This window comes from Pelophylax lessonae (assembly GCF_965119305.1).
Source record: "Pelophylax lessonae genome assembly, chromosome: 13".
Lineage (NCBI taxonomy): Eukaryota > Metazoa > Chordata > Amphibia > Anura > Ranidae > Pelophylax > Pelophylax lessonae.
Window position 1 is genome coordinate 153,644,943 of NC_138780.1, and position 23,875 is coordinate 153,668,817.

The window sequence follows — 23,875 nt, forward strand, 5'->3', positions numbered from 1 at the left end:
GAGAGGGGGAGGTGGGGAGAGGTGAGCTGTGGAGGGGGGGAGAGGGTGAGCTGTGGAGGGGGGGGGAGAGGTGAGCTGTGGAGAGGGGGAGGGGTGGAGGGGGTGGGCCTGGACTACACTCATTTTTTGGCAACACATTTTATCTCTTTCCCGAGGAATGGCGGGATTGGGAGGAATAGGGGCGAGGAGATGACTGGGGGCGGGGAGATGACTGGGGGGGTGGGGAGATGACTGGGGGGGCGGGGAGATGACTGGGGGCGGGGAGATGACTGGGTGGTGGGTTCCTGCACATATTCTCTGAGAACACAGCCCTGTGTGTTTGAGCTTTGGGGTAATGCAATAGGCTGCACACACCTATGGTTGTCACAGAAACAGGAAATCTTTCAATGGGGACACGGCTTGTGAGAGGGGATTTTCCTCACTTAGGGGAAATTTCCTCTCACTTCCGGTTGCCTCCCCAGGACAGGAAGTGGTGTGAAATCTCCCCAATGGGGCAGGGAAGACAGATAAGAGGCTCGGTGGTTGAAGCCTCTGAGGAAGGATGTGTGGGTTGTATACTGGAGGGGAATACAGACATGGAACAATCAGTGCTGAGAACAAACCCGCACGGCTTCCCTGCTGAGATTCGAACCCCGTGCCCGTTCCCGCCAGCCAATCACAGAACGGGGCGGGCTCCACGGCTCCTAGGCAACCCATTGTCCAATGAGGGCGGAGCCGAGTGCTGCCTCTTCCCTTCCCGGAGCAGAGAGCGGGAGAAGGCAGTCCCCCGGCTTTCCCCTCCGCCGCCACAGGATACCGTCTTCACCCATCCACCGGGACTCCCCCCTGCGAGTGTATGCCGTCCTCCGGTGACCCGGGCTGACACCGTACGGTGAGTATGATTGGAATAAGGGCCGGGCTGTGTGAGGGAAGCCGCTCCGGATAGCCGGGGCTGGCTGCGGCCTGCTCTCTGGCGGTAGACCGCTCTGCTTTGTATTTATGTACTGGAAGTGTTAGACGGGGGGCTCAGGGCCGTATATTCTGAGTGTAAAGGGAAAGAATCACAATGGACGAATCCAAAATGGCGTCTCCCCTCTCTATAGTCATCGAGCAGCTATGCGATGACGTCACCGGCGGAGGCCCGGATGTTCCATTCATCTGCCTGCAGGAGGGAAACCACCCACGTGACCAGGAAGGTTTTGTGTCTTCTATCAATACAGATTTGTATTTCTAATGCCTAGAATAAGGTAATACTGGGTGTCAGGGCTGAGTGTGGTGTCACCCCCAGGAGGGTGAGTCAGAAGGGTGCTGCTCTGAGTCATCTGCTGCTCTCTTCTTTGTCCTGGGCACTCCATCAGGGAGGGATCTCAGCCAGACTTCCCAGCATTGGCCTTCATCTTTGTTTCCCAACATCACAGTGCAAGTAGAATTCCAGCCTGGTGCTCCTAACTGGCCTTAAACCCCCCCACCCCAGACACCTATGTTGTGTAACAAAGATGTATGTACTTACCTTTTTATTCAGGCTGCTCTGGTCACATGATCCCTCTTCCCTGGGTCAGTCAGCGGTGGCTGCATTGGACAGGAGGGGGTGCTAACAATGGGTGTGCTATGGTGGCGGTCCCCAACCTTTTTGTCACCAGGGACTGGTTTAACAGTAGCCAATTTTCAGGGGGAAGGACTATTAAGAGTCTGTCCTCCGCTCCCCCCCCCCCCCCCTTTTATATCAGTGTCTTTACAGCCCCCTTTACATCACACTGCCCCTTTTTTTTTATTAATGTAAGGGGGAGGGGACTGTAATGTAAAGGGTACTAATACATCTTTCTTACACAAGATAGGTGTGGGGAGGGGACATGTTTAAGGCAAGTTAGGTGCAGCAGGCTGGAATTCTACTTGTTCTGTGAAGGGGATTGCTCTGTACAGTAAGGGGGGGGGGGTCACTGTAATGTAAAGGGGACTGCTCTGTACAGTAAGGGGGGTCGCTGTAATGTAAAGGGGACTGATCTGTACAGTAAGGGGGGTCGCTGTAATGTAAAGGGGACTTATCTGTACAGTAAGGGGGGTCGCTGTAATGTAAAGGGGACTGATATGTACAGAAAGGGGGGGTCACTGTAATGGAAAGGGGACTGCTGTACAGTAAAGGGGACTGCTCTTTAAGGGGGGGGGGGCATTGTAATTATTACATGCCCATAGCAATTACACCTGCACACACGCGCCTTCTCCTGTGAATGCCTTTTAGGGTCCATGCACACTGGGCTTTAACCGCTTGCAGACCAGAGACGTACCAGTAATTCTCTTTAAATGGTTATTCCGGGATGATGTCCGAGTGTTTTTAGAACCGGTGTTCCGTGAGAATGACCTACCCCTCGTCACTTCCGGCCAGGAGCAGCTGAGCAGCGCAGCAGTGCGCATGCTCACAGGGCCGGATACCTAAAGGGAGAACAGAGGAGCAGACTAGTGCGCATGCGCACTAGTATGGAAATAGCACGGTGTACCGTGGAAAAAACATACCCACGCGGCAGTTAAATAAAACAGCGGGGCTGCAATACGAGTCATCTCCGCTCCTGTGCCTGTCACTTCCCTGCTCACGGCAAGTAAATATAAAAGCGGCTGGCGTGTCCGTGATTTATGTTTACATACACCCGCCGCCGCTTTTATATTTACTTGCCGAGAGCAGGGAAGTGACAGGCACAGGAGCGGAGATGATTCGTATTGCAGGCCCGCTGTTTTAATGTAACCGCTGCATTCCATACAGTGCCGTGAACCGGAAGTGACGAGGGGTAGGTTTTTCTCACGGGTAGGTAATTCTCACGGAACACCGGCGGTAGGTTCTCTTGGTAAAGCAAACCTAGGGGCTAAGTAAGATGCCCCTCCCTCTGTCTTCCACGGCTGTATCAGAATCTCCCATTCGCCAGCTAATTGTACAGCCCAGCAAAGACCGGATCAGCTTTGTTGGGCTCTAAAGTAACCCGGAAGTGATTACATTATTCTACTTCTGGGATACACAGATGTACACTGTGCCATTTTTAAAAATCAAAGTATTTGATCTCACCAATCTTGGTGTGATCAAATGCTTTTGGAGTACCTGTCACAAGAATGTGTACGTTCCTTGCAATAAAAGTGATCAGAAAATATGAATACAGTGTAAAAAGCCCCTGTGCTTATGTGCAAAGGCAAACACACGTCGGTCCTGCACGCAAACAGTGATCATCCCACACATGCTAGGTTTTACTGCGAGCGAGCGTGTAAATATAAAATGGTAATCTGTGAAGGATTTTAAAGCGTCCCCTATGTAAATTCATGTAATTTGCCTCCTTTACACGGGTGTGCGCAATATTAAAGGGTGACAGTGGGCAGGTATCTTCTCCAGACTGTTTGAAAAACAGCCATCTATGAATGGGAAGCTACGAGTCCTGACAGCCTTTGCGGCTACTGATTTGTAGATTTAATGATCTACCAGGGCGCTGTGGTAGTTTAATAATTCTTCCTGTCACTGCCTATCTGCTTGCCCGTACAAACAAGCAGATGCACTGAGAAGTCTGCAAGAGTCCTGCATGGCATCTGCGATCTGCTGATCATGGGTGCAATGCTTTCCAGGCTCCAAGTGTAAAAAATACCTGCAAAACGATGTTCGTTTTATCATTTTTGTGTTTTAAAGAGGTGAACTTATCCTTTAAAATATGCCACTAAACGTCCTAATGTGCATGGACACATATGATACCATTCAGCTGCTTAATGCGTAATTTTATTCTTGTCATTGGAATGAACACTCAAGCACTATGCACATCTTGCGTTTAAGTGCGTGTAGATGCATTTTTCTGCACAAAAGCTCTTCTCCTGAATGCATGCTGGTGGAGTTTGTTTTTTTTTTTTTTTTTTCCTCTCAGCCTGTAAACATGCCTCTTCTAAAAACATCTGTAAAAGCTTATGTACACAGGCTTGGGGGGGGGGGGGGGGTCTGAGCAGTGCTCAGCCATTCATAGCCAGCTTTGTATTCTGTGAAGCTGCTTGTAAATGGCTGAGCGCTGCTCAAACCAACGCTGTTTTTTTCCAGGTGTGAGACAAGAGTCTCTCACAATCGGAACCCAGCACTGTGTATAGCTTAAGAGACACATGCGGTACATACAGCGTTTAGAGCCAGTGCAGCACTTAGTGAAGGATACAGTTTGTTTAAATCAGCTTGGTCCAAAGAAAACCTAAAGATATTAGCTTTTAAGGATAGTTCAGTTTTACCCAGGAATTCTATGTTCAATACCTTTTTGGTTTTCATTGTTACTCTTAGCTTTCACTCCTGGACACACTGGGCATTAGGGCTGCAACTAACGATTATTTTAATAATCGATTAGTTGCCGATTATTTTTTCGATTAATCGATTAATCGGATAAAATAATAAAAAAAACTCAATATGCCTGTTCCCGCATCGCATCCGCACAAGAGGCAGTTCACACTGCCATATGCGATACGCAGGGGTGTCAATTAAATGTTAACGACACCCCCAGTTTGATCGCATATCGCAGTGCGATCTGACAGTTCGCACAGGATCGGATCGCACAAGTGTGAACCACTGCGCGATCCGATCCTGATGCGGCTGAAAAAAAGGGTCATGTGCGACTTTTGTGCGGGTGCAGTGCGAATCAGCGCACCCGCAGTAGTGTGAACCAGCACTTAGTGCTGGTTCACACTTGTGCGGTTTGCGAGATCGCATGTAATTCGGAGCGCACTGCTCCTAAATTACATGCGATCTCCTGTGCGGATGCGAGTTCAGCCATACACTTTGTATGGCTGAATTCGCAGCGCATCCGCAGCAAACTCGCACATGAGGCATTTTTTGAGCCGCCTCAGGATCGGATCGCACAGTGGTTCACACTTGTGCGATCCGATCCTGTGCGAGCTGTCAGATCGCACTGCGATATGCGATCAAACTGGGGGTGTCGTTAACATTTAATTGACACCCCCTGCGTATCGCATATGGCAGTGTGAACTGCCTCTTGTGTGGATGCGATGCGGGAACACGCTGCATATTCGCAGCCTTCCCGCATCGCACAAATGTGAACCGGGACTTATACCAAAACTTTTTTTTTTTTCTTCTTAATTAAGCTCCTATATACTGTAAATAATATAATAAATGCTTATCTAGATAAAAGAGTTAATATTCCTTATAAGGTGCAATATTATAATAGAAAAATAAGTGAATAAAAACATCAATGTCAGCCATAGATATGAAATAGGCAGCATAGAAAGACCCCCTATATGTGCTATATGGACGTTTTTAATCACTTATTTTTCTATTAGAATATTGCACTTTATAAGGAATATTAACTCTTATCTGGAGAAGCTTTTATTATATTTTTTGCAGGCTGCATTGCATGGACAGGACACTGTAGCTCTAATCTCGGCACTCACGTTAACTTCTGCTGCTTCTGTGCTCTTTTCTGCCTCCCCTCGATCTGACTCACTCCCTCACTGACATCAGCAAGAGGGCGGAGAGGAAAGGCAGAGAGGAAAGGAGGGGGGAGGAGGGAGGAGAAGGGAGGGGGGAGGAGGGGGGAAGTCACGGAAGTGCAGAGCTGTGAGAGAGAGAGATAGCCGTCGGCTTCACACTGCAGACAGCTCGCTGACAAGCGGGGAAAGTTCACAATGCAGCACAACTAATCGACGGAGCAACTAATCGATAATGACAATCGTTGACAACGATTGTTATTATCGATTATTATCGATTTAGTCGATTAGTTGTTTCAGCCCTACTGGGCATCAATGCTTCCTTTCCTCTTCAGTTTTAGAGTTGTTCCCCCACACTTCCAATCACCCCCAGCTGCCATTTTTCACAGGTCTGAAGCCTTCTGAGATATGTACATTACATATCCCAGGGTGCTTCGCATCCTGTTTGCCGCAGCTGGAAGAGGGTGGGTCTGACTCTGGTGTGTATCAAAAAGGGTTAAGGCTGGTTGAATCAGGAAGAGGCACACAAGATTTTCCCAGGAACAAAGATGGTAAATGCAGGACGAAGCTCGTGGCATCAGCACAGCTGATCACAGCAAGAAAATACTGGATCAGCTGGATAGGCGAGTTAGTGAATTTACCAACCTGGATAACCGGTAAGGCAGAGAGTGAAGTTCCTCTATAAAGTAAAACTAAAGTCAACCTACTTTCATTTTGGATAGAGTAATGAAGGGTTTTCCCAAATCATCTTCCACGGCAGCTACTTGAGAGATAACTAGCTCCACCTTCAAAAAGATTAAATAGATCCTCCTCCATAAGTAGTTTTGTTTCCAGTAGTACACTTCCTCATGTTTTGTTTCCCTTGGCTCTGATAATTGTGGTTGTCTGGTCCCCCTCAGGTGACCAGGCCATGGTGTGCCTGTGTTCCTGATCAAGTTGTTTACCTGGCCTTTCACCTGGAGACGTGCTAGACTTTGCCACTTGTTGGATAACAGGCAACTCCAGCAGCTCAATGCTTTTATTAACCTGTTCCTTCTGATGTGGTAATGAACTGATTGTCATCGGTCCCCCATGGGGGTTTCTTCCCACATTTTTCCAGCAATATAGAACCTTTAGGCAGGTCCCCTGTATAGTAGGCGCAGGAGGACAAAGATGGCGCCAGCCCTCTTCTGGCACCAGATGACACGCTTCCCATTGTGTGGGATGTAAACTTCCACTTGGAGTACAAGCATCCACGATTTGGTGCCTATCTGTTTTGGGTTTTGATTGCCAAAGGGGGCAGACATCAGAGCGGCACTAGGCTAGTGAATATTACAGGCAGCAGGAGTTGAGGACATACTACAGTTGGTGCAGAAAGCAAACCTCCTTTAAAAAAAGAAAATAAAAAAAAATTCCCCCTCTCTGGAGAAGGTAGGGAGCAATGAAGTTACAGAGCTGTACTTCCAAAGGTAAGCCTATGCCAAGTAGCTTGTGGGTATTGGGTTACTGGGCTTTATTTTAGTAAGGCTTTTATTTATATTTTTAAATAAGTTCACCTTTTGAATATAGGTTTTACATGTTACAGAGTGTAACATGTTACAAATCCACTGACCCATGCAGCCCATCCCCTCCTCTCCTCCCGGCTCCCCTTTGTAACTTGCGATGGGGGATCTTCTCCCCCCTGCTCTGTCACAATTTGCAAAGAACATGACCGTACTGGGCTCCTCCTGCCCAGCCGAGTCATTCATTGAGTTCTCAATGATGAGCTCTGTGGAAGTTCATTAATGCTTCATGTTAGTGTGTAACTTGTATATGGTGTATGACCAGACAGCTTACACAGTCTGCAAGAGTCCTGCATTGCACCCACAATCATAACTTCCTGAACAGAATTCCTATCTTAGAACAAATGTCCTCATTGAAGGATTTCCCCCTCCATTTATTGCTCTGACAACTATAAAAATTTGGATTTCCCATTACTTTGAATAAGTCACCAGGAGAAATGGAGAGGTGCATCTTTTTAGCAGGAACACAGCAACAAAACCTGACAGGGGTTCCATTCCTTCCATGCTATATCCAGCAGGATAAATAGAGCGCATCACCCTAGCAAGGAAACAAACTGTAAAAACTTGACAAGGATTCTAACCCTTCCCCAATCAATTCAAAACCAAAAATTGTTTTTTCTTTCCTTCATTGACGGTTACAGCTCCTGATCTTAACTATTGGGTTATACTGCCCCCTACAGGAGTAGGACACGAGGCAGAATACAAGTTTGATTATGCCCATGGGCAGTTCCAGGGGGTGTTCCCTCTCTCTGCTATAGGTACTCTATTTTTTCTGCCTAGTCAGGAGTAAGGACCTAGTTCTTTGCTAGGATCTCTGGTCCTGGCAAATTTTTTTTTTTTTCCTGTGAGATCTACAATCAACTGCCGGACTGGTCGACTGGCTGGATAATCTAGATCCAGTGGTCATCCCAGTCTGGCTAGCGAGTGTGCGCAGACCTCAGCTCCGTGCTAGGTCAGGTCCCGACATAGCCCCACTGGACGGGGGCTGGCCTGCAAGTTAAACACCTCGCAAAGGTCACAAGCTACCGGGTCTCAGCCTGACTCGCAGCGTTCCTCAGGGTGATAGCCCCCCATTTAGATTGCGAGGGATTCTGTCTGGAGCGGTGCCTGCCTGGTTTCTGGTATGTTGGTGAGTAGCCCTCCCTCTGGAGGGTTTAGGGGTGGACGTGGGCCACTCCATGGGGTCTGTCAAACCCCTGGGTTGCCCTCCTTCCTATCGGGCACCCACCTTAATCTACTCCCCCCCACCCCCCTTATGCTAGGGCTGTGTGGCTGGTCTGGTCGTCGTCCTGGGGTGGAGGCAGGGGGCTATGGGGACGGGGGGTCCCCCGGACAATCGGCTGTGCGGGGGGGGGGCTGTACCTGGTGGGGCTCCTACCAGGGCCCCCCCCTTCTGACTGAGCTTGCCCTTGAGGCCTAGGGATCCCACCTGGGAGCCTCGTAGCGCTGCCATTTTGTTGTAGCCTTGTGCTGCAATGCACGGCGACCATGTTTGTGGTAGTCTGCCATTGAAACCGGCAGTAACCATGTATGTGGAGCCTTCTGGGTGCCATTTTAGGCAGTGGGAACCCCTCCTCTTACCTAGGTGCTGACTCTTGGGTCCTTGCGTTTCCTGCTCATGCAGTGCAGATTCTCCTGGTTTCTGAGGGGTTGAGGAGTCTGGTGGGGTCCTCTCCCCCTCTGCTGAGGATCGATTGGGGATCTGTGACTGGCAACCGGGTGGTGCTGCCAGAGCGGTGGGGGTTGTACATTTTTTTTTTTTGGGGTCCCCCCTGGTATCTCATGGAGTCTTTGGAGCAAATTCCCCATCCTCCTCTCTGGGGCTGTGGGGCCCTCTGGGTCCCGTCCATCGATGCACTGAGGGCGGTCCTCCCCCGGTGGGCACACATAAAGCGCCCCCCACCTTCCCTGTCCAATCAGTCTCATTAGATCCTAAACCTGATTTGGCTTACAGATAGTAAAGAGGATTTCTCCACTTCTACAACCTTGCACGAAAAGGCGCTGGTGGAGGTACTGGTTGTATCTGTGCTTGAGACTTAAATTTGGAGGTCGCGACTGCGAACAGAGGCGCAGGTTCCCTTTCGCCCTCACTAGCCACCCAGAGCGGCAAAGGTGTTCCCTTTCCTCTCCTATTTTAAAAGAATTGTCACCAAAGAGTGGGGAGAACCAAAGCGTCCCCTCGGGGTCCCTAAGCGAGTTGCTAGGCGATACACCTGTGAGTCTCTTCTTAAGAAATGGACTGTTTGGGTGGTGGACCATCCAGTTTCCAGATTAAACAAGGCAACCATGATTTCAGTTGAAGAGTCCCGGCCTTTAAGGACCCGGCTGACAGGAAGATGGAGGCTGTGGCCCTGGCTGGTTCAGCACTGAGGCCGATTTTCACTATTGCCCTGGTGTCAGAATGGAGTCCATTTGCATGGTGATGGCTTCCCTGCATTGGGGATTTTCTTGCCTCCATCGACATCAAGGAGGCTTAAGCCCCGTACACGCGTAGCGATTGTCGGCCGTAAATATTCGGCCGCCTAACGATCAGCCGGCTTGTTAGTATGATGCTTCCGACAACTGACAGCGAATTTTCAGGCGAACAGAATCTGGCGTGCAGACTTTAAAATTTTTGTTGGCCGTCACCAGAACGGCCGATTGTTCGCCAGTCAGTACAGAATTCAGCCGACACAGCAGATTTGCAAGACTGGGCATGCTCAGAAAAGAAAAAACACACGGAAAGTTAACCATCACATGACATCACTTCTGCAGTCGGCTGTTGTTGGCCGACAAAATTCGTGTGCAGTCTTTAGCACTTTTCAACTGACAGGAGAGCCCTGGACAAAAGACGGCCGATCGTTCGGCCGACATTCGGTACGTGTGTACGGGGCTTTACTTTCACATTCCAATATGTGTCGATCACCGCTTTGCCGTGGGAGCGGAGCATTATCAGTTTGTGGCATTACCCTTTGGTCTCGCCTCTGCTCCTTGGGTCTTCAGGAAAGTGTTGGCCCTGGTGCCAGCATTGTTATGCCAATTGGGGATAGCGGTTCTGGGCTACTTGGACAACCTACTGCGAGCAGATTATCTTCCTGCTCTAGTGGAAAACCTGGAAATTACCATATGAGCTTTGAGGGAGTTTGACTGGATTCTGAATTTTTCAGAAGTCTGCTCTGGTTCTGTCCACAAAGCTGGACTATCTGGGTCTGACTCTGCCTTAGCCAGAGTGCTCCTTCCTCTGGATAAACTCCAGAAACTGCAGGCTGCAATTCGTCTACTGCTGTCCAGCAGATGGTCATCCCTCCGGACTTGCATGCGAGTGCTGGAACTGATGGTGTCTACTTTTTTTTTTTTTTTGTAAGGTTTTGGTGGTTTTGAGTTCTGTTTGCACGGTTCCATATGAGGCCCCTGCAAGCAGAAACTGGTCTTGAATACTGTCAGGTGTCGGTCTTAACGGGCCATACACACTATAAGATTTTCTGAAGACTTTTTCTTTTAGACTTACCAAAACCATATAATATGAGGTCAAACCTAAACACTTTCATTTTGTATGCAATCTGGCAGGCCCTTGCACTACATAGAAAGGTAAATCTGAAGGAAATCTAACCACAAAAGTTGGATAGTGTGTATCCAGCTTTAGCAGTCGTCTTTCAACGCCCTTTTCTTCAAGGAGTTAGGCAATTGACCTCTCCAGTGCGATCTCTGTTGCTGCCTTGGGACCTCAACTTGGTACTATGTCTTCAAGAAGCCTCCTTTTTGAGAATTTTCAGGAGATTCCCCTGCTTATTATGCTGTCCCAGAAGGTGGCCTTTTTTGATGGCTTCTCTGTGCGCAGGGTATAGGAATTGGCGGCGTTATCCTGTCCACCTACCTTGGTGGTTCTTCGCCCCTGTCCGTTTTCTTCCTCAGGTTGTCTGATTTTTTTTTTTTTATTTGAGTGAATGCATGATATTGCATTCCCTGTGTCCCAGGGCAAAACCTCCGAAGGAAACTGCTTTGCGTGCCTTGGATGTGGACCAGCAACAAGGGTGTACCTGGCAGCTACGGAGCTTTTTAGGAAGTCAGGCTCACTATTTGTTCTCACAGAGGGACCTCGGAAAGGGTTGTCCACTTCCTCTGTGACCATTTCCAGATGGATCTGAGAGACAGTGGTTCAGGTCTATTCCATCAAGGGTCAGGTTCCTCCTTTCCCTGTGAAGGCGCAGTCTACTGGAACGCTCAATGCCTCCTGAGCTTTCCGTCATCAGGGGTCAGTGACGCAGATTTGTAAGGCAGCCACCTGGTCCTCAGTGCACACTTTCACAAAGTTCTATAAAGTGGATGTGTTGGCATCTGCGGATGCTTCCTTTAGCCGCAAGGTTTTGCTGGCTGCTTTTTAGAGGAACCTGGTGCTCTTTGAGGGTGTATTATGGGTGTATATTTTTTCAGGTGAGCTCCTGTTTAATTGATTGGTATCGTTTGTCTTGGGAGTTTTTTTTTTTTCGCTGTTCCCACCCCTCATGTTTAACACTGCTTTAGGACATCCCAATGGTTAAGAAGATCAGGAGCTGCCCGTCAATGAACGAAAGAGAAAATGGGATTTTTGACTTATCGTAAAATCCATTTCTCTGATCATTGACGGACACAGCATCCACCCCTCTGTGGAGTTGTAGTTCTTCTGACACTGCTTGTAACTGAGTACCTATAGCAGAGAGAGGGAGTATAGCCAGATTTTTTATTCTGCCTAGTGTCCTACTCTGTAGGGGGCAGTATAAACCAATGGTTAAGATTGGTCCGTCAATGAACATAAAAAAAAAAAAAAAAAATTGATTTTTCGGTAAGTCAAAAATCAATGGGTATCAATGATGAGTTAATGACACCCCAAATGCAGGTTGCATACACATGCGTTTGCCTGCACTGGCTTGCATGGTACAAAAGTACCATTCAATCTAGTTGTAGTGGGTTTCCAGAAGGAGTGCATGCACTCCTTTTGGTGCAATTTGAACCCCTTCAGAATGAACGAGTTCAAATACACCACACTGAATCGTATGTAAATCAAACAGGAATGCGTTGACATTGTGTATTTAGGCTGGGTTTTTGTTTGTTTTTTGCTGCAATTTTTAGCGCATTTTGTCACTCGACAATCATGGAAAAATCGTACCTCACTTGGGGTGGCATTAACAAATAATGGCATTGCAAATATGTCCTGCAATTCTGGGATTGCGGTGACCGTGCCCACAATTCAAATTGCCCATGTGTGAACGGAGCCTAATACATTCTAGGTCACCATGGTTGGGGGTATTTTTTTTATCTTCACCAGTGTGTCTTTTTAAATATATGGCCTCTGTGGGCTTAGAGAAAGTTTACTATGAGCTTTGTTCATAAACAGTTTGCTTCTCTCTACCTTCTGGTAGAAGCAGTGCAAGACCAGGTAAGGATTTTTCTTCTGTTAGTATGAAAAAAATATATTCTATAGTGGCCATAAATCTTGCATTGTATGCGGGTGTTTTTTTTTTTTTTTTTTACCCGGTCAGTGTGCAGTTCGGAATTCGATCAAATAGCCATAGCTTTCCTCTGCAATCGATTTCAGATTCCATCAAACTAGTTTGGCCAGAATGAAATGTCATCAAGCGTTTTGCATTAATCAGCACCACAGATACGACATCATGAATTTAAACCTATTTTCTTCAGTCAGGTTATGAGATTTCATGGTGTAAACAGATACGATTTTAAAGAAGTTTCTATCTTATTCTAATGATTATATTGTCACTATCAATTGAAATACACTTCCCTGTCTGTGGTATATTGATCGATTGAGTCGTTGACTGGATGAGTTTTTCGTTTTGGTTGAAAGTTATAATTTATCGAAGTATGTAAAAGCCACTAAAAGTCTAACTTACTCCGGAGGCGTGTCATGTTTACTAAAAAAAAAAAAAATTGATTCGGTTGTCAGAACAGCAGATCATGCGATACTGAAAGCTGATTGTGTCCTGCATACTTGGATACCATTTTCCATTGCATGTCCTACATTTTACAGTCTGTCAGTGGAGCCTGATGTTTTCACTTATCTTTTATGCTTTCTGACAGGTATTAAAAACATTTTTAAAAATCCCCCGGTGCTCAAAGAACTGCTCTGTAGAATGTCAGTAGGCAGCTTTCAAAGTGAAGCCAGCAGAGCAAGGAGTGAACGCAGTCCCTTAGGTAGCAGGCAAAGGGAGATGGATTTATCAGATCTTTATCGTAGAGGAATGTAAGTACTCCAAGTGGACATGTCGCCTATAAGATATCTGTGAAGGACTTGGTAAAGCTAAAGTTTACAAAAAAATTTCATATTATAAAAAAATCACAGCATTTTTACAATAAGTTTATTTTCCTCATTTATACCATCCAGTTGCCAGTGTGGCCTGCAGTTTTGATATTCTGGAATAAAACCTTGTTTAAATGACCAGGTTTCACAATATTCAGATTTTTTGGGTACAGTGAAACAGACAGTTCCTCGTGTAGCTTTTCTAGGAAGAACTGTAGGCTCTGCGTCACATGTAATCTGATTCCTTGGCTGGTTTGTTGGAAAAGCAAGAACAGTAAACTTCTGTTCTGAGCTGCTGCTTCAGACTTGCCGTACAACTTCACCACAATGGAGGGAGCTGACAAGTAAACATGTTTACCCTTTAACAATCCAAGCATCCCAGACAAAGTGTGAAATCTACTAAAATTAACCGTAATTGCCAAGTTACTGAACAATTTCTGAATTCTTTAATTTGCCAATACTGCTATGCGGAATCTACAACATACTACTTGCATTTACAACAGCTGTTTATATGGTGAACTTTTGAAATGCTTCCGTGCATCATCCCATCCCTCTTCGCTATTTTACATAAATGTGCTCATTTTGTGTCCTGTGCTGGTAATTTGTCAGCTCAATATTACACCTCCATCATTTCTGTGTGTTATCAGCATGGCAGATTGGGCAGTGTCACTTAAAGTGGTTCTAAAGGCAGAAGGGTTTTTTTTTTTTTTTTAATCCTAATGCATTCTTTGCATTAAGATTAAAAAAAAAAAAAAAAACTTCTGTGTGCAGCTTAAAGAGGTTGTAAACCCCTTTTTTTTTTTTTTTTTTTTTCCCACCCTGAAAGACAAACACATAATGAGCTGGTATGCACCGCATACTAGCTCATTATGAAATACTTACCTTAGAAGGAGCCCGTGCCGGCCGCTTACCTGTATGACGGGCAACATGTCCAGTCGCCCGTCTTCTAGGATCGTGGCATCCGGCCATCTTATTGGCCGGAGCCGCGGTGACGTCACTCCCACGGGAGCCGACGGGCACGGAGTTCTGAAGGAACGGCACCAGCGTTCCTTCAGAGCGCATGCGCCAGTGACGTCACTGGATGCATGTAAGGTAAATATCTCCCTAATGGTACATGTTGCAGAGGAGGGTTTACTTCCTCTTTAATACTTGCCTGAGCTCCATCTCAATCCAGGGATGTTGCACTAGAGTCTCGGCTGTTTCTCCCTTCTGATTGGTTAAGACACAGGAGTGGGCGCCATTGATTCCTGCTGCTGTCAATTAGTCAGTGAGCCAATGAAGAGAGGGGGTGGGGGCTGAGCCATGTCTCTGTGTCTGAATGGACACAGTGTAGTGGCTCGGCTCAGATGCCCCCATAGCAAACTGCTTGCTGTGGGGACACTCGGCATGAGGGAGGGGCAGGGGTACCAGTGAGGAACCTGAGAAGAGGAGGATGTAGGCTGATCGGTGCAAAGCCATTATACAGAGCAGGTATGTATAACATGTTTGTTATTTTTAAACAAAAAAAAAACAGACTTTAATATCACTTTAATTTGAAGGGAGGGAGTTGGATTAAAGTGCACCGGTACCCAGTTTATGGACAGTAAGGCGAAGTTCACATGTAGGCGTTTTTGGGGAGTTTTTGTGCTCTAGGATCAGCTCAAAAAAGCCCAACAAGACAAATCCTATTCATTTCAATGGCCCCTGTTCACATCTGAGCGTTTTGACGTTTTAAGCAAAACGCCCAACGCTCAAAGTACTTGAGCTTCTTTTTTGGGGCAGATTACAGGCGTTTTTATTTTATTTCCATTGGTTACTAGTCAACCTAAAAACGCTCGCACAAAAACGCCTGTAACTAGCAAAAGGGCTAACGTTTTCTTGTTCAGAAAATTACCACAGGTGTGCATAGTCTGGACACAGGGTAATTTAAAGGAATATTTGGAATGAAGAACTACAAGTCAGTTAAAAATAAATGACTGACGTGCTCATCATGCAGTTGTTGGTCTGATGTTTGTCCCATCAATATCTTATGTACTGTATACCATTTCTGTATTCTTGTTACTGGGAGTTCACTTTTGAGTAGTTGTCTTGTATTCTGTTACATCGCAGTTTACGTACAGTGGGGAAAATAACTAACTATTTTATCCCCTGCAGATTTTTAAGTTTACCCACTTACACGCAAAGAAATTATAATTTTTATCATATGTGTATTTTAAATGATAGAGACAGAATATCAACCAAAAATCCAGAAAAAAACAAATGATACAGATGTTCTAAATGGAGTTGCAGTTCAGTGAGTAAAACATGATTTGGTACTTGGTGGAGAAAACCTTGTTGGCAAGTAAAGAGGTAAGATGTGTCTTCTAGTTGGTGACCAGGTTTGCACACATCTCGGGAGGGATTTTGGTCCACTCTTTACAGATCTTCTCTAAATCCCTAAGGTTTCTTGGCTGTCGCTTAGCAACCGGTGAGGTAAACGTCTCGCGGGGACACATGTGACAGGGCGCCGAGAGTCTGTCAGTGTTATCTTGGCCGACGGCCCCCCACTTCGGTGGTAAGGAGGTTCTGTCTTAGGATTGTTACCCGCACGCTGGACTGGTAAGTTAATGGCTAATTCCCTCCTCCTTGGACGGTAAGTGGTGCGCGGGTACTCCCTGGGATGGTCTCGCGACTTGGGGGGGCCTACTAGATCAGGCGGCTGAGCCTGGCCCCTCCTTTCCAGAGGGGCGGTGCTGTGTGGGTGGTTCGGCTTTAGCCGCCAGTAGGTGTTGTGGGGCCCCAGGGATTCTGCCTGCGGGACTACCCGCTTCAGAAAGGTGATAGCAGTGGGAGACCACCTCTGCGGGCCCTTGGAGGGCCGTCCCTATGTGCGGGGCCTCACTCAGCAGACCCCTCTGTTTTTTTTTGTTTCCCAGCGCTACCGCCCACCCCGCGATGGATTAGATGCATTAATTTCTGCAACTCTGTTTGAAGTTTTTGGGGCCAAAAACCTATATTAAACAGCTACATATATTAAACTGGATTTTAATGGATAGTCCTTATGGTGCCTGATTGCCTCCAAGCAAAGATTGTCTCCAAAACCTCCCTGAGGCTGAGTTAAATGATCTACAGGTCTGTGCTTGTTAAGACCGTAGATGTTTGGAGACTTGGATTCCCACCTGTGTGTGGGATAATTACACCTACTCATACGAAGGTAGTGGTAACGGCTGCTAGTAATACCATGTCACCATTTAGGAATGCACAGCATTAAGTCCCGGTTCACACTGGGGCAACTTCTCAGGCGACTTAGCAGCCTGACAGGTGTCGCTCCACTCAGTGGAAATGAACCGTTTCCAGTTGGAGCGACTCGAGTCGTTCCGAAAAGGGGGGGGGGGGGAAGGTTCCGGAGTTACTTAGGGGGCGACTCGCATTGACTTCCATTAGAGAAGTCATGTGCAAGCCCCGCTGAAATCGCGCTGCACAGAGCGGCCTCGGAGTCTAGCGACTTTGTCAACAAGGTACAGTAATAACTTATTCAATCAGAAAATGCACAACGTAGCAGTCTAGTGTCTTTCTGCCATATAACTATACTTGGCTGATGATCAAAAATACAAAAAACTTGGGAGTTTGTATCTTTCTGTTATGATTGTTATATGAAGGTACCTTGCCAGGCCTCGGCAATACACAGGACCCTAGAAGGTTATAAAATATCCTCCTTTTCCCTTAAGAACTTGGTTCATAGGGGTAGGGTAACCAAGGAGGAGGTATCAGAATCTATTTGACCCGTATACCCGACCCATTAGATGTACAAAGGTGGAGATATCCCCCATCAGTACCATAAAGGACACCGAATGGTATCGAAGTTGCTTAGTTCACTCCCGCTTATCTTCTATGGCGGCTGGATCTATAGGCAGTGGACTATGTTTGCAGACATCGGGAAGGCACCTAATTCTTACAAAATGGTCAAAAACATTCATTTACCGAGCCCTGCCTGCCATTAAGCAGAAAGGAGCTATAAGGAGTTCTTTGAGTATAGAGAACAAACCTCACAACTGACAAGACAACATTTAGTTGTGGTGAAAGTCATAGGTTTTGCTGTACTTTTGGGTATATAATAGTCCAGTCCTTGGTGAACCTATAGAAGAGGTTCCCTTAAAATTTTGGTCCTCAAAACTAACTTTCCTGCTAACGGTCACCAGAGCCAGGAGAATAAGTGTTTTTTAAGATCTTTCTATAAAAGAATCATGTGTGTTTAATATTCTAATGGTGTGAATACACGATTAGAATATCGCCTGATCATTCGACCACCGACTTTTGAAAAAGTATTTGTCGGTCGAAAACGTTGCCAACATGCACGGTCTGAATATCGCCCGACCGTTGCCCGCCGACCATCGAAACCTCAACGACCTCAACACCAAAGTATAGAATATCGTTCATACGCAAACGAGACGACCGAATTTTTCGGATTTTTCAAACGGTATTTTTCGTTCACATATCGATATCGCTCATTGATGCCTGGGCATTAACGAGTAGAATATCGGCCGATCGCTCGCTGAACGGAAATTTTCGGCTGATTTTCTTATCGTGTATTCCAGCCATTAGGAGTATTCTCTGGCCAGATCCCTGATATCTGCCCTAGGTAGCATTTTTTTCTTTCTCAGGAAGCAAGAAATTTACCATCCTTTGTTAACCCTAAGAACGAAAAAAAGAAAAGAAAGTTCACTGTTTACATATCAGGAGGTGCCTCCTCACTTAGTTACAGTAGACCAGGGAGTTTAGGGGATCTAATCATCTTCTGATCATAGAAGAGGACTGCAGGCTTCAAAACCTCAGTCCATAGGTGAACTAGACAAGCCATCAACAGGTCTTGGGAGTTTGCAGATGTTCGGTTTCCAGCAAAGCTGAAAGCACACTCAAGAGCCCCGCCAACGGCCTGGGCCGAAACAGCTGGAACTTCTCGGAAACAGTTCTGCAATGCAGCCATCTGGTCGAGCCATGACACTTTCCTAAAACACTACCGTGTGAAAGTACAATCTCAACAAGACCTTGCCTTTGGCTGAAAGGTTTTCTACAGGCAGTGGTCCCGCCCTAACGTAGGCCTGCAGGGGTTCCTTTATTCTCTCACATGTTGCCGCCCTGGAAGGGGAATGCGAAAACCTACCGTTAGTATACCGGTAACCGATTTTCTATGAACCCTTCCAGGACGGCAGGCCTACTTCCCACCCTGTAAAAAGGGGAGGTGAAAAAAAAAGGTAAGTTAATGAATAACTACGTGACGTCTTTTGTATATTGGTTGGAAAGCTACTTTTCCATTACTGACGGACAAGGGGAAGGTGGGGCCTTTTAACAAGCTGTAATTGATTTTCCTGTAGGGGTGGAGCCTCTTATCTCTCACATGTTGCCGTCCTAGAAGTGTTCATAGAAAATCCGTTACTAGTATACTAACGGTAGGTTTTTGTACTTAACCATAAAATCCAGTTTTCATTGACGGACACAGCACCGACCCCTCTATGGAGTTGTAATACTTCTGACACTCCTTTGTTACTAAACTGAAGGCCTATAGCAGAGAGGAGGAGTATACCATCTGGGACTGCCCATAGGTGTAGCCAAGTCTTTTTTTCTGACTAGTTTCCTACTCCTGTAGGGAGCAATATAACCCTATGGTTCTGAATAATGGAAAGCTGTGTCTGTCAATGAACTCAGAAATGGATTTTATGGTTTGTTCAAAAATCCCCATTTTTACTCACTGAACTGTAACTCTATAACATTTTATCTATCGTGTGTTTTTTTGTTTTTTTTTTTTCTAGATTTTTTTTTTTGGTTGATATTCGGTCTCATTTAAAATACACATGATAAAAATGATAGACCCTTTATAAGTGGGCAAATTTACAAAATCTGCAGGGGTTCAAATAATTTTCCCACTATTTTATTTTGACAGCTAAATACTGCGGACAACTACATTTAAAAGCAAAATTTCCTTATCTACATTTTGAGAGAGCTTTATCAAGTAAATTGCAAAATCTGGTAGAGCTGTGCATGGTAGCCAATCGGCTTCTAACTTCATATTGTTCAATTAAGCCTTGACAAAAAAAAGCCTGATTGGTTTCTTTGCAGAGCTGCATCAGATTTTGCACTCTCCAGTTTTAGTAAATCCGCCCCATTATGGAGCTTTTCTAGTACAAATGAGGACGTTTCCATTTAGGACTTGAGTGACTGATTTTTTTTCCATGCTGGATCAATGCTAGTCACTTCCAGGGCACCTAGAAAACTGTTTTCTATGTGCCCCATTAACACTGCGATAGCTGGCAGGTGGGGTGAGCTGCAGTAAAATGAAGAAATGTAACCTCTTACTGCAGTGCACTGGGGAAGGCATCCCATGTCACAGGGCACCATGCTGCTTTACGCAGATATGAATAAAGTGATACTATAAAGACAGTTTAAAAGATGGTAAGGCTCCGTTCACATAGGGGCGACTCAGAGGTCGCAGCGCGCCGCGACCTCGGAGCGGCCGCCACGGACTTCATAACATTGAAGTCTATGGCGGTCGCCTCCTGGTCGCCCCAAAGAAGATCTGGACCCTTTTTCTAAGTCGGAGCGAATTGTGTCGCTCCTATTAGAACAGGTCCGCAGCTTCCCTATGGGAGGCGACCTGTGAGGCGACCAGGTCGCCTTAGTGTGAACGGGGACTAAATCGTGAGATGTGTTTTTTTTTAAATCACAGCACCCCCTCACTGCAGTGCACTGCAAACAAAGACTGACAGCTGCCTGCATGTTAAATCAGAGCATTTGTGTTTTGTGAATTAGCCCTCTGCAAAAGATTTGATCGTTTTTGTGTGCATTGTATATTTACACCTGCAGTATTGATTTGCGATTTAGAGCAAAGGTTCATTGGTGTGGTATTGGCCGCTGTGAGATCTTTTTCTTGATGCAGTGCATGCCGTCAGCTGCAAGAAAGTAGCTGTGGTTGTCTAAGGCCCGTACACACGATAAAAAAAATCTGAAGTAAAATTTCGTCTGACGAATGATCTGCCAATTTCGGATCGTTGGTATGGTGCTTTCGACAGCCGATTTCTGAATTTTCGTATGACAAAAGCTGAATGTGCAGGCTATACACTTTTTTTTTTTCTTGATCTCTCTCCATTTAATTTAGTACAGTTTGTCCGAAAAAAATTGTAAGAGCAAGACAACGCATGCTCGGAAATGAAAGAATACATACAAAACAATTAACACAAGACGTCACTTCTGAACTTGAGTTCTGTCCGAGAATTTTCATATGAAAGTAACCTCTTCTTCAATTTTGATATGAGACTATAGCATGCAACAAAAAACAGACGACCATTCGTCAGATAATCTGATCGTGTGTATGAGGCTTAAGACAGCAACAGGATTGTAAAATCTCGTATGTAGCGGAGCTATAAACATTTCTGCTTCAACTTGGTTGTGCTATGGTTTGTTTTTGTTTTCAGGCATAGGTTTTCTGTATATTAACTAACTGCTTTATTTTCGTTTTTTGTACAGTGCAGAGTTAAGACTCTGGTGTTTCCTGATGCCTTGTCATTTAAAAACTTCTCAATTGAGGATCATCCATAGTGCTTAACTGTGCAGTGGATCCAGAATTTCTAACGCATCATGCATTCTCCAGTACAGGCTGTAGCTGTCATTGGCCTAGAAATGGACTGTGCCAAAGTTTTATGCCACTTTTCATTACTGGTGCATTACACACCCGGAGAAAACATTGTAATTGCCTTCTCAAGAGGTATACGTTTGATATATATTAAAAATTAAGTGGTTGTGATCACATTACCAGCCTGTGTGTTTAATTTTTTTAGTCCTACAATTTTTTTTTTTTTTTTTTTTTTTTTTTTTCAAACTTCTCAATTTTATTTGAACGTGTTTATTGTCTGTTACACAGTACTTAATTTAAATGTTTGCTTTGCATTTATACATTTTTGTTCTTTATACCTTTTACAGATTACAATGTTTACTCGAGGAATCAAGAGGAAGTGCCTTGACCCTGAAGAAATTGACGGGTCTTTGGTTGAATTGAAAACTGTTCCATCTTACACCCTTGAGCGCCAGTCACTCTTGGATATGTCTCTTGTAAAACTCCAGCTTTGCCATATGCTGGTTGAACCAAATCTGTGTCGTTCAGTGCTCATTGCCAACACGGTACGACAAATACAAGAGGAGATGACGCAGGACGGCAGCTGGCCAGTCTTTCACGACCACAAACCAGATCACCCGGCTCCTTTAGAGCGTCTAGTTTCCACAGATGTTCTCTGCCGGTCCTCCAGAGAGCAAGATGAATCAAAACACATTGAAGATGGCTACATCACATACAGTGAAGAAATTGAGGTCCAAGAGACCCAGGAGATCTCTGAACTAACAACGGTGCCTCCAGTAAAGGTTTTGCAGAACTCTCCTGTATTCTGGGAGGTTGAGAGCCCCCAGGAAAACAAGGCACACTTGCAGAAGTCTATAGACCATATTTTTGAATCTTTGGAGAACAGAAACCCAAGCGCTATGGAAGAACTATTTTCAGAAGTGGACACTTCATACTACGATCTCGATACTGTACTAACGGGAATGATGGGAAATTCTAAATTGGGTCATTGTGACATGTTGGATAACTTGTCCCCTCAGGCAGCTCCACACAGTCACTGCAAAGCAGAGATGAATGAGATAGACCATATTGTGGAGATCTTGGTGGAATCATGAGTTTTTTTTTTTTTTTTTTTTTTTTCTTTTTTTGCCATAAATGTATAAGTTCACCCTAACATAGTCCCCAATTTAGCATGTTACATGAAAAAAATATTATTTGATGGGGCTCCTAAAATATTTTATAGTGGTAAAAACATGTCATCTGTTTGAAACCGAGCAAACTTTTTTATAGAAAAATATCTACCATGGTATGAACAATTTATTTTCTTTTTTAACATAATTGGCAATATGTTGTGCAACTTGGTCCATATCGCACACAGTTGACATGACAGTCATGTTTACTGTGGCATGATCTTTTTTTTATATGGTAAATTTAGCGCACTCAGGATATTTGCATGTATACGGTGCATCAAGTAAATCCAATACAATGCCTCAGTAAAGGATTTACAACTTGTTTAAAAAAAAAAAAAAAAGCAATAATTTGACTTTTTTTTTTTTTCTTCGATTTACGCGTTTGTTCAAACCAAGCCATACTGTGTAACAAGTATTATTCCGTTCTTCGAAAGGGAAACGTGCATCATGCATATCTTTTTGATGTAAAATAATTTAGTACTATACTAATCTGCAGTATTTATTTTTATACAGAAACTGTACAATTTTATAGTACAAGTGTATTCTTTAGATACATTTACCAAAAAAAAAAAAAACACCCATGTTCCACTTTTTTTATAATCTTTTCCAAAGTACTCAATGAGATTATTCAGTAAGGGCACAGTTACTCACACAGCAACCAATGAGGCTTCACCTTTTTCACTGATTTTGTATGTGGAAAATTGGAATGTGGCTGATGGGGTTACTGCACTGTGCACATCCTATTTGCACTGCATGACTAAATCAACCTTCTAGACTCCCAACTGCAGCCCCCCATACTCCCAGCATTCTCTGTCTGTGGAAGAGCTTTTAATCGTAGTAGTATGACCATGGGAATATGTATTAATGCAAAGAGTGTGCTGTAACATAGCATCTACTCAGATATTGGCTTTCAGTTAGAGGAAACTATTGAAAGATAATTTTTGTGGGGTTTACTGTAGACTGTTACTCCTTGAACTAGGTAATTGACACCAAAAGTGGTGATCTTTTCCGGATAATTAATGATGTTTACCTTTTTATCATAGTAAGCATAAAATAATTATCATGAGAGGTTCTAGTCAAGAATTGAATTTATCAAAACTGGGATAAAATACATTTAAAGCACAATTGAAGTGGAACTTTAGTCAGAAAATGAAGTCCTGCTACATCACTTCAGGATGGCCAATTTTGCAGGTATAGCAATGTAAAACATTTAAAAATTGCTGTCTATACTGTTTAAAATTCAGTAATACGCGGTCTTTCCCTTCTCTGCACACGCTCAATTGCTAATTTTTAGGCACTGCTGAGTTTGTAGAGACCGATCTGCTGACAGCCTTAAAGCGGAATTAAACCCTCCTATCCTTTACAGCCAAGGAAGCTGCTTCTGTTTAAACTGCAACTGTCATGGTGCTGCACATGTGATCAGTTAGGACACCAGCTATTTGAGGGTTTGACAGTTGGTTGAGGACACAAGCAAATGTGACAGTTGGCAAATCCGGCATTACAGGAATGTAATTTTTTTTGAAACCATTAAATCAATGGGTTTATTTCCACTTTGATTTACTGCTGTTTTGGGGGGCTCTGGGCTTCAGCAAAATGGCAGCCTCCATCAAGAAGCAAGTTGTTATAGGTAAAGTTTCACTTTAAACTAATTTTTAGCCATGGAAGCTGCCATCTTGGCCTCTGTTTGACATGCAACTGCCATGATGCTGCACATGTGATTAGTTATGACACCAGTCATTTGATAAGCTTGACAGTTTGGTTTGGAGCAAACAAATGTGACAGCATTCCTGCTGGAAATGTAACTTTATTTATTTTTAAACTGTTAAACTGATGGGTTTAGTTTTGCTTTAAATGTATTTGTGACCATAACAGTCTGGCAGTGGAGATTGGTGATCAATTT

At 44.8% G+C, this 23,875-nt stretch overlaps 1 protein-coding gene across 3 annotated transcripts; it reads left to right on the top strand.

Annotated features, from left to right (window-relative positions):
* The first annotated feature begins 716 nt into the window (after positions 1–716).
* CDCA4 (cell division cycle associated 4) lies at positions 717–21,917 on the top strand. 3 transcript variants are annotated; one of them, XM_082275625.1, is made up of 3 exons: positions 717–871; positions 20,701–20,938; positions 21,154–21,917. In XM_082275625.1, the coding sequence occupies exon 3, from the start codon at positions 21,160–21,162 to the stop codon at positions 21,898–21,900; it is 741 nt and encodes a 246-aa protein (XP_082131751.1). In that variant the 5' UTR covers positions 717–871; positions 20,701–20,938; positions 21,154–21,159; the 3' UTR covers positions 21,901–21,917. The 3 variants fall into 3 exon arrangements, with proteins under 3 accessions (XP_082131751.1, XP_082131752.1, XP_082131750.1); XM_082275626.1 differs by having other exon boundaries at positions 20,706–20,938; XM_082275624.1 differs by lacking the exon at positions 20,701–20,938.
* The last annotated feature ends 1,958 nt before the right edge of the window (positions 21,918–23,875 follow it).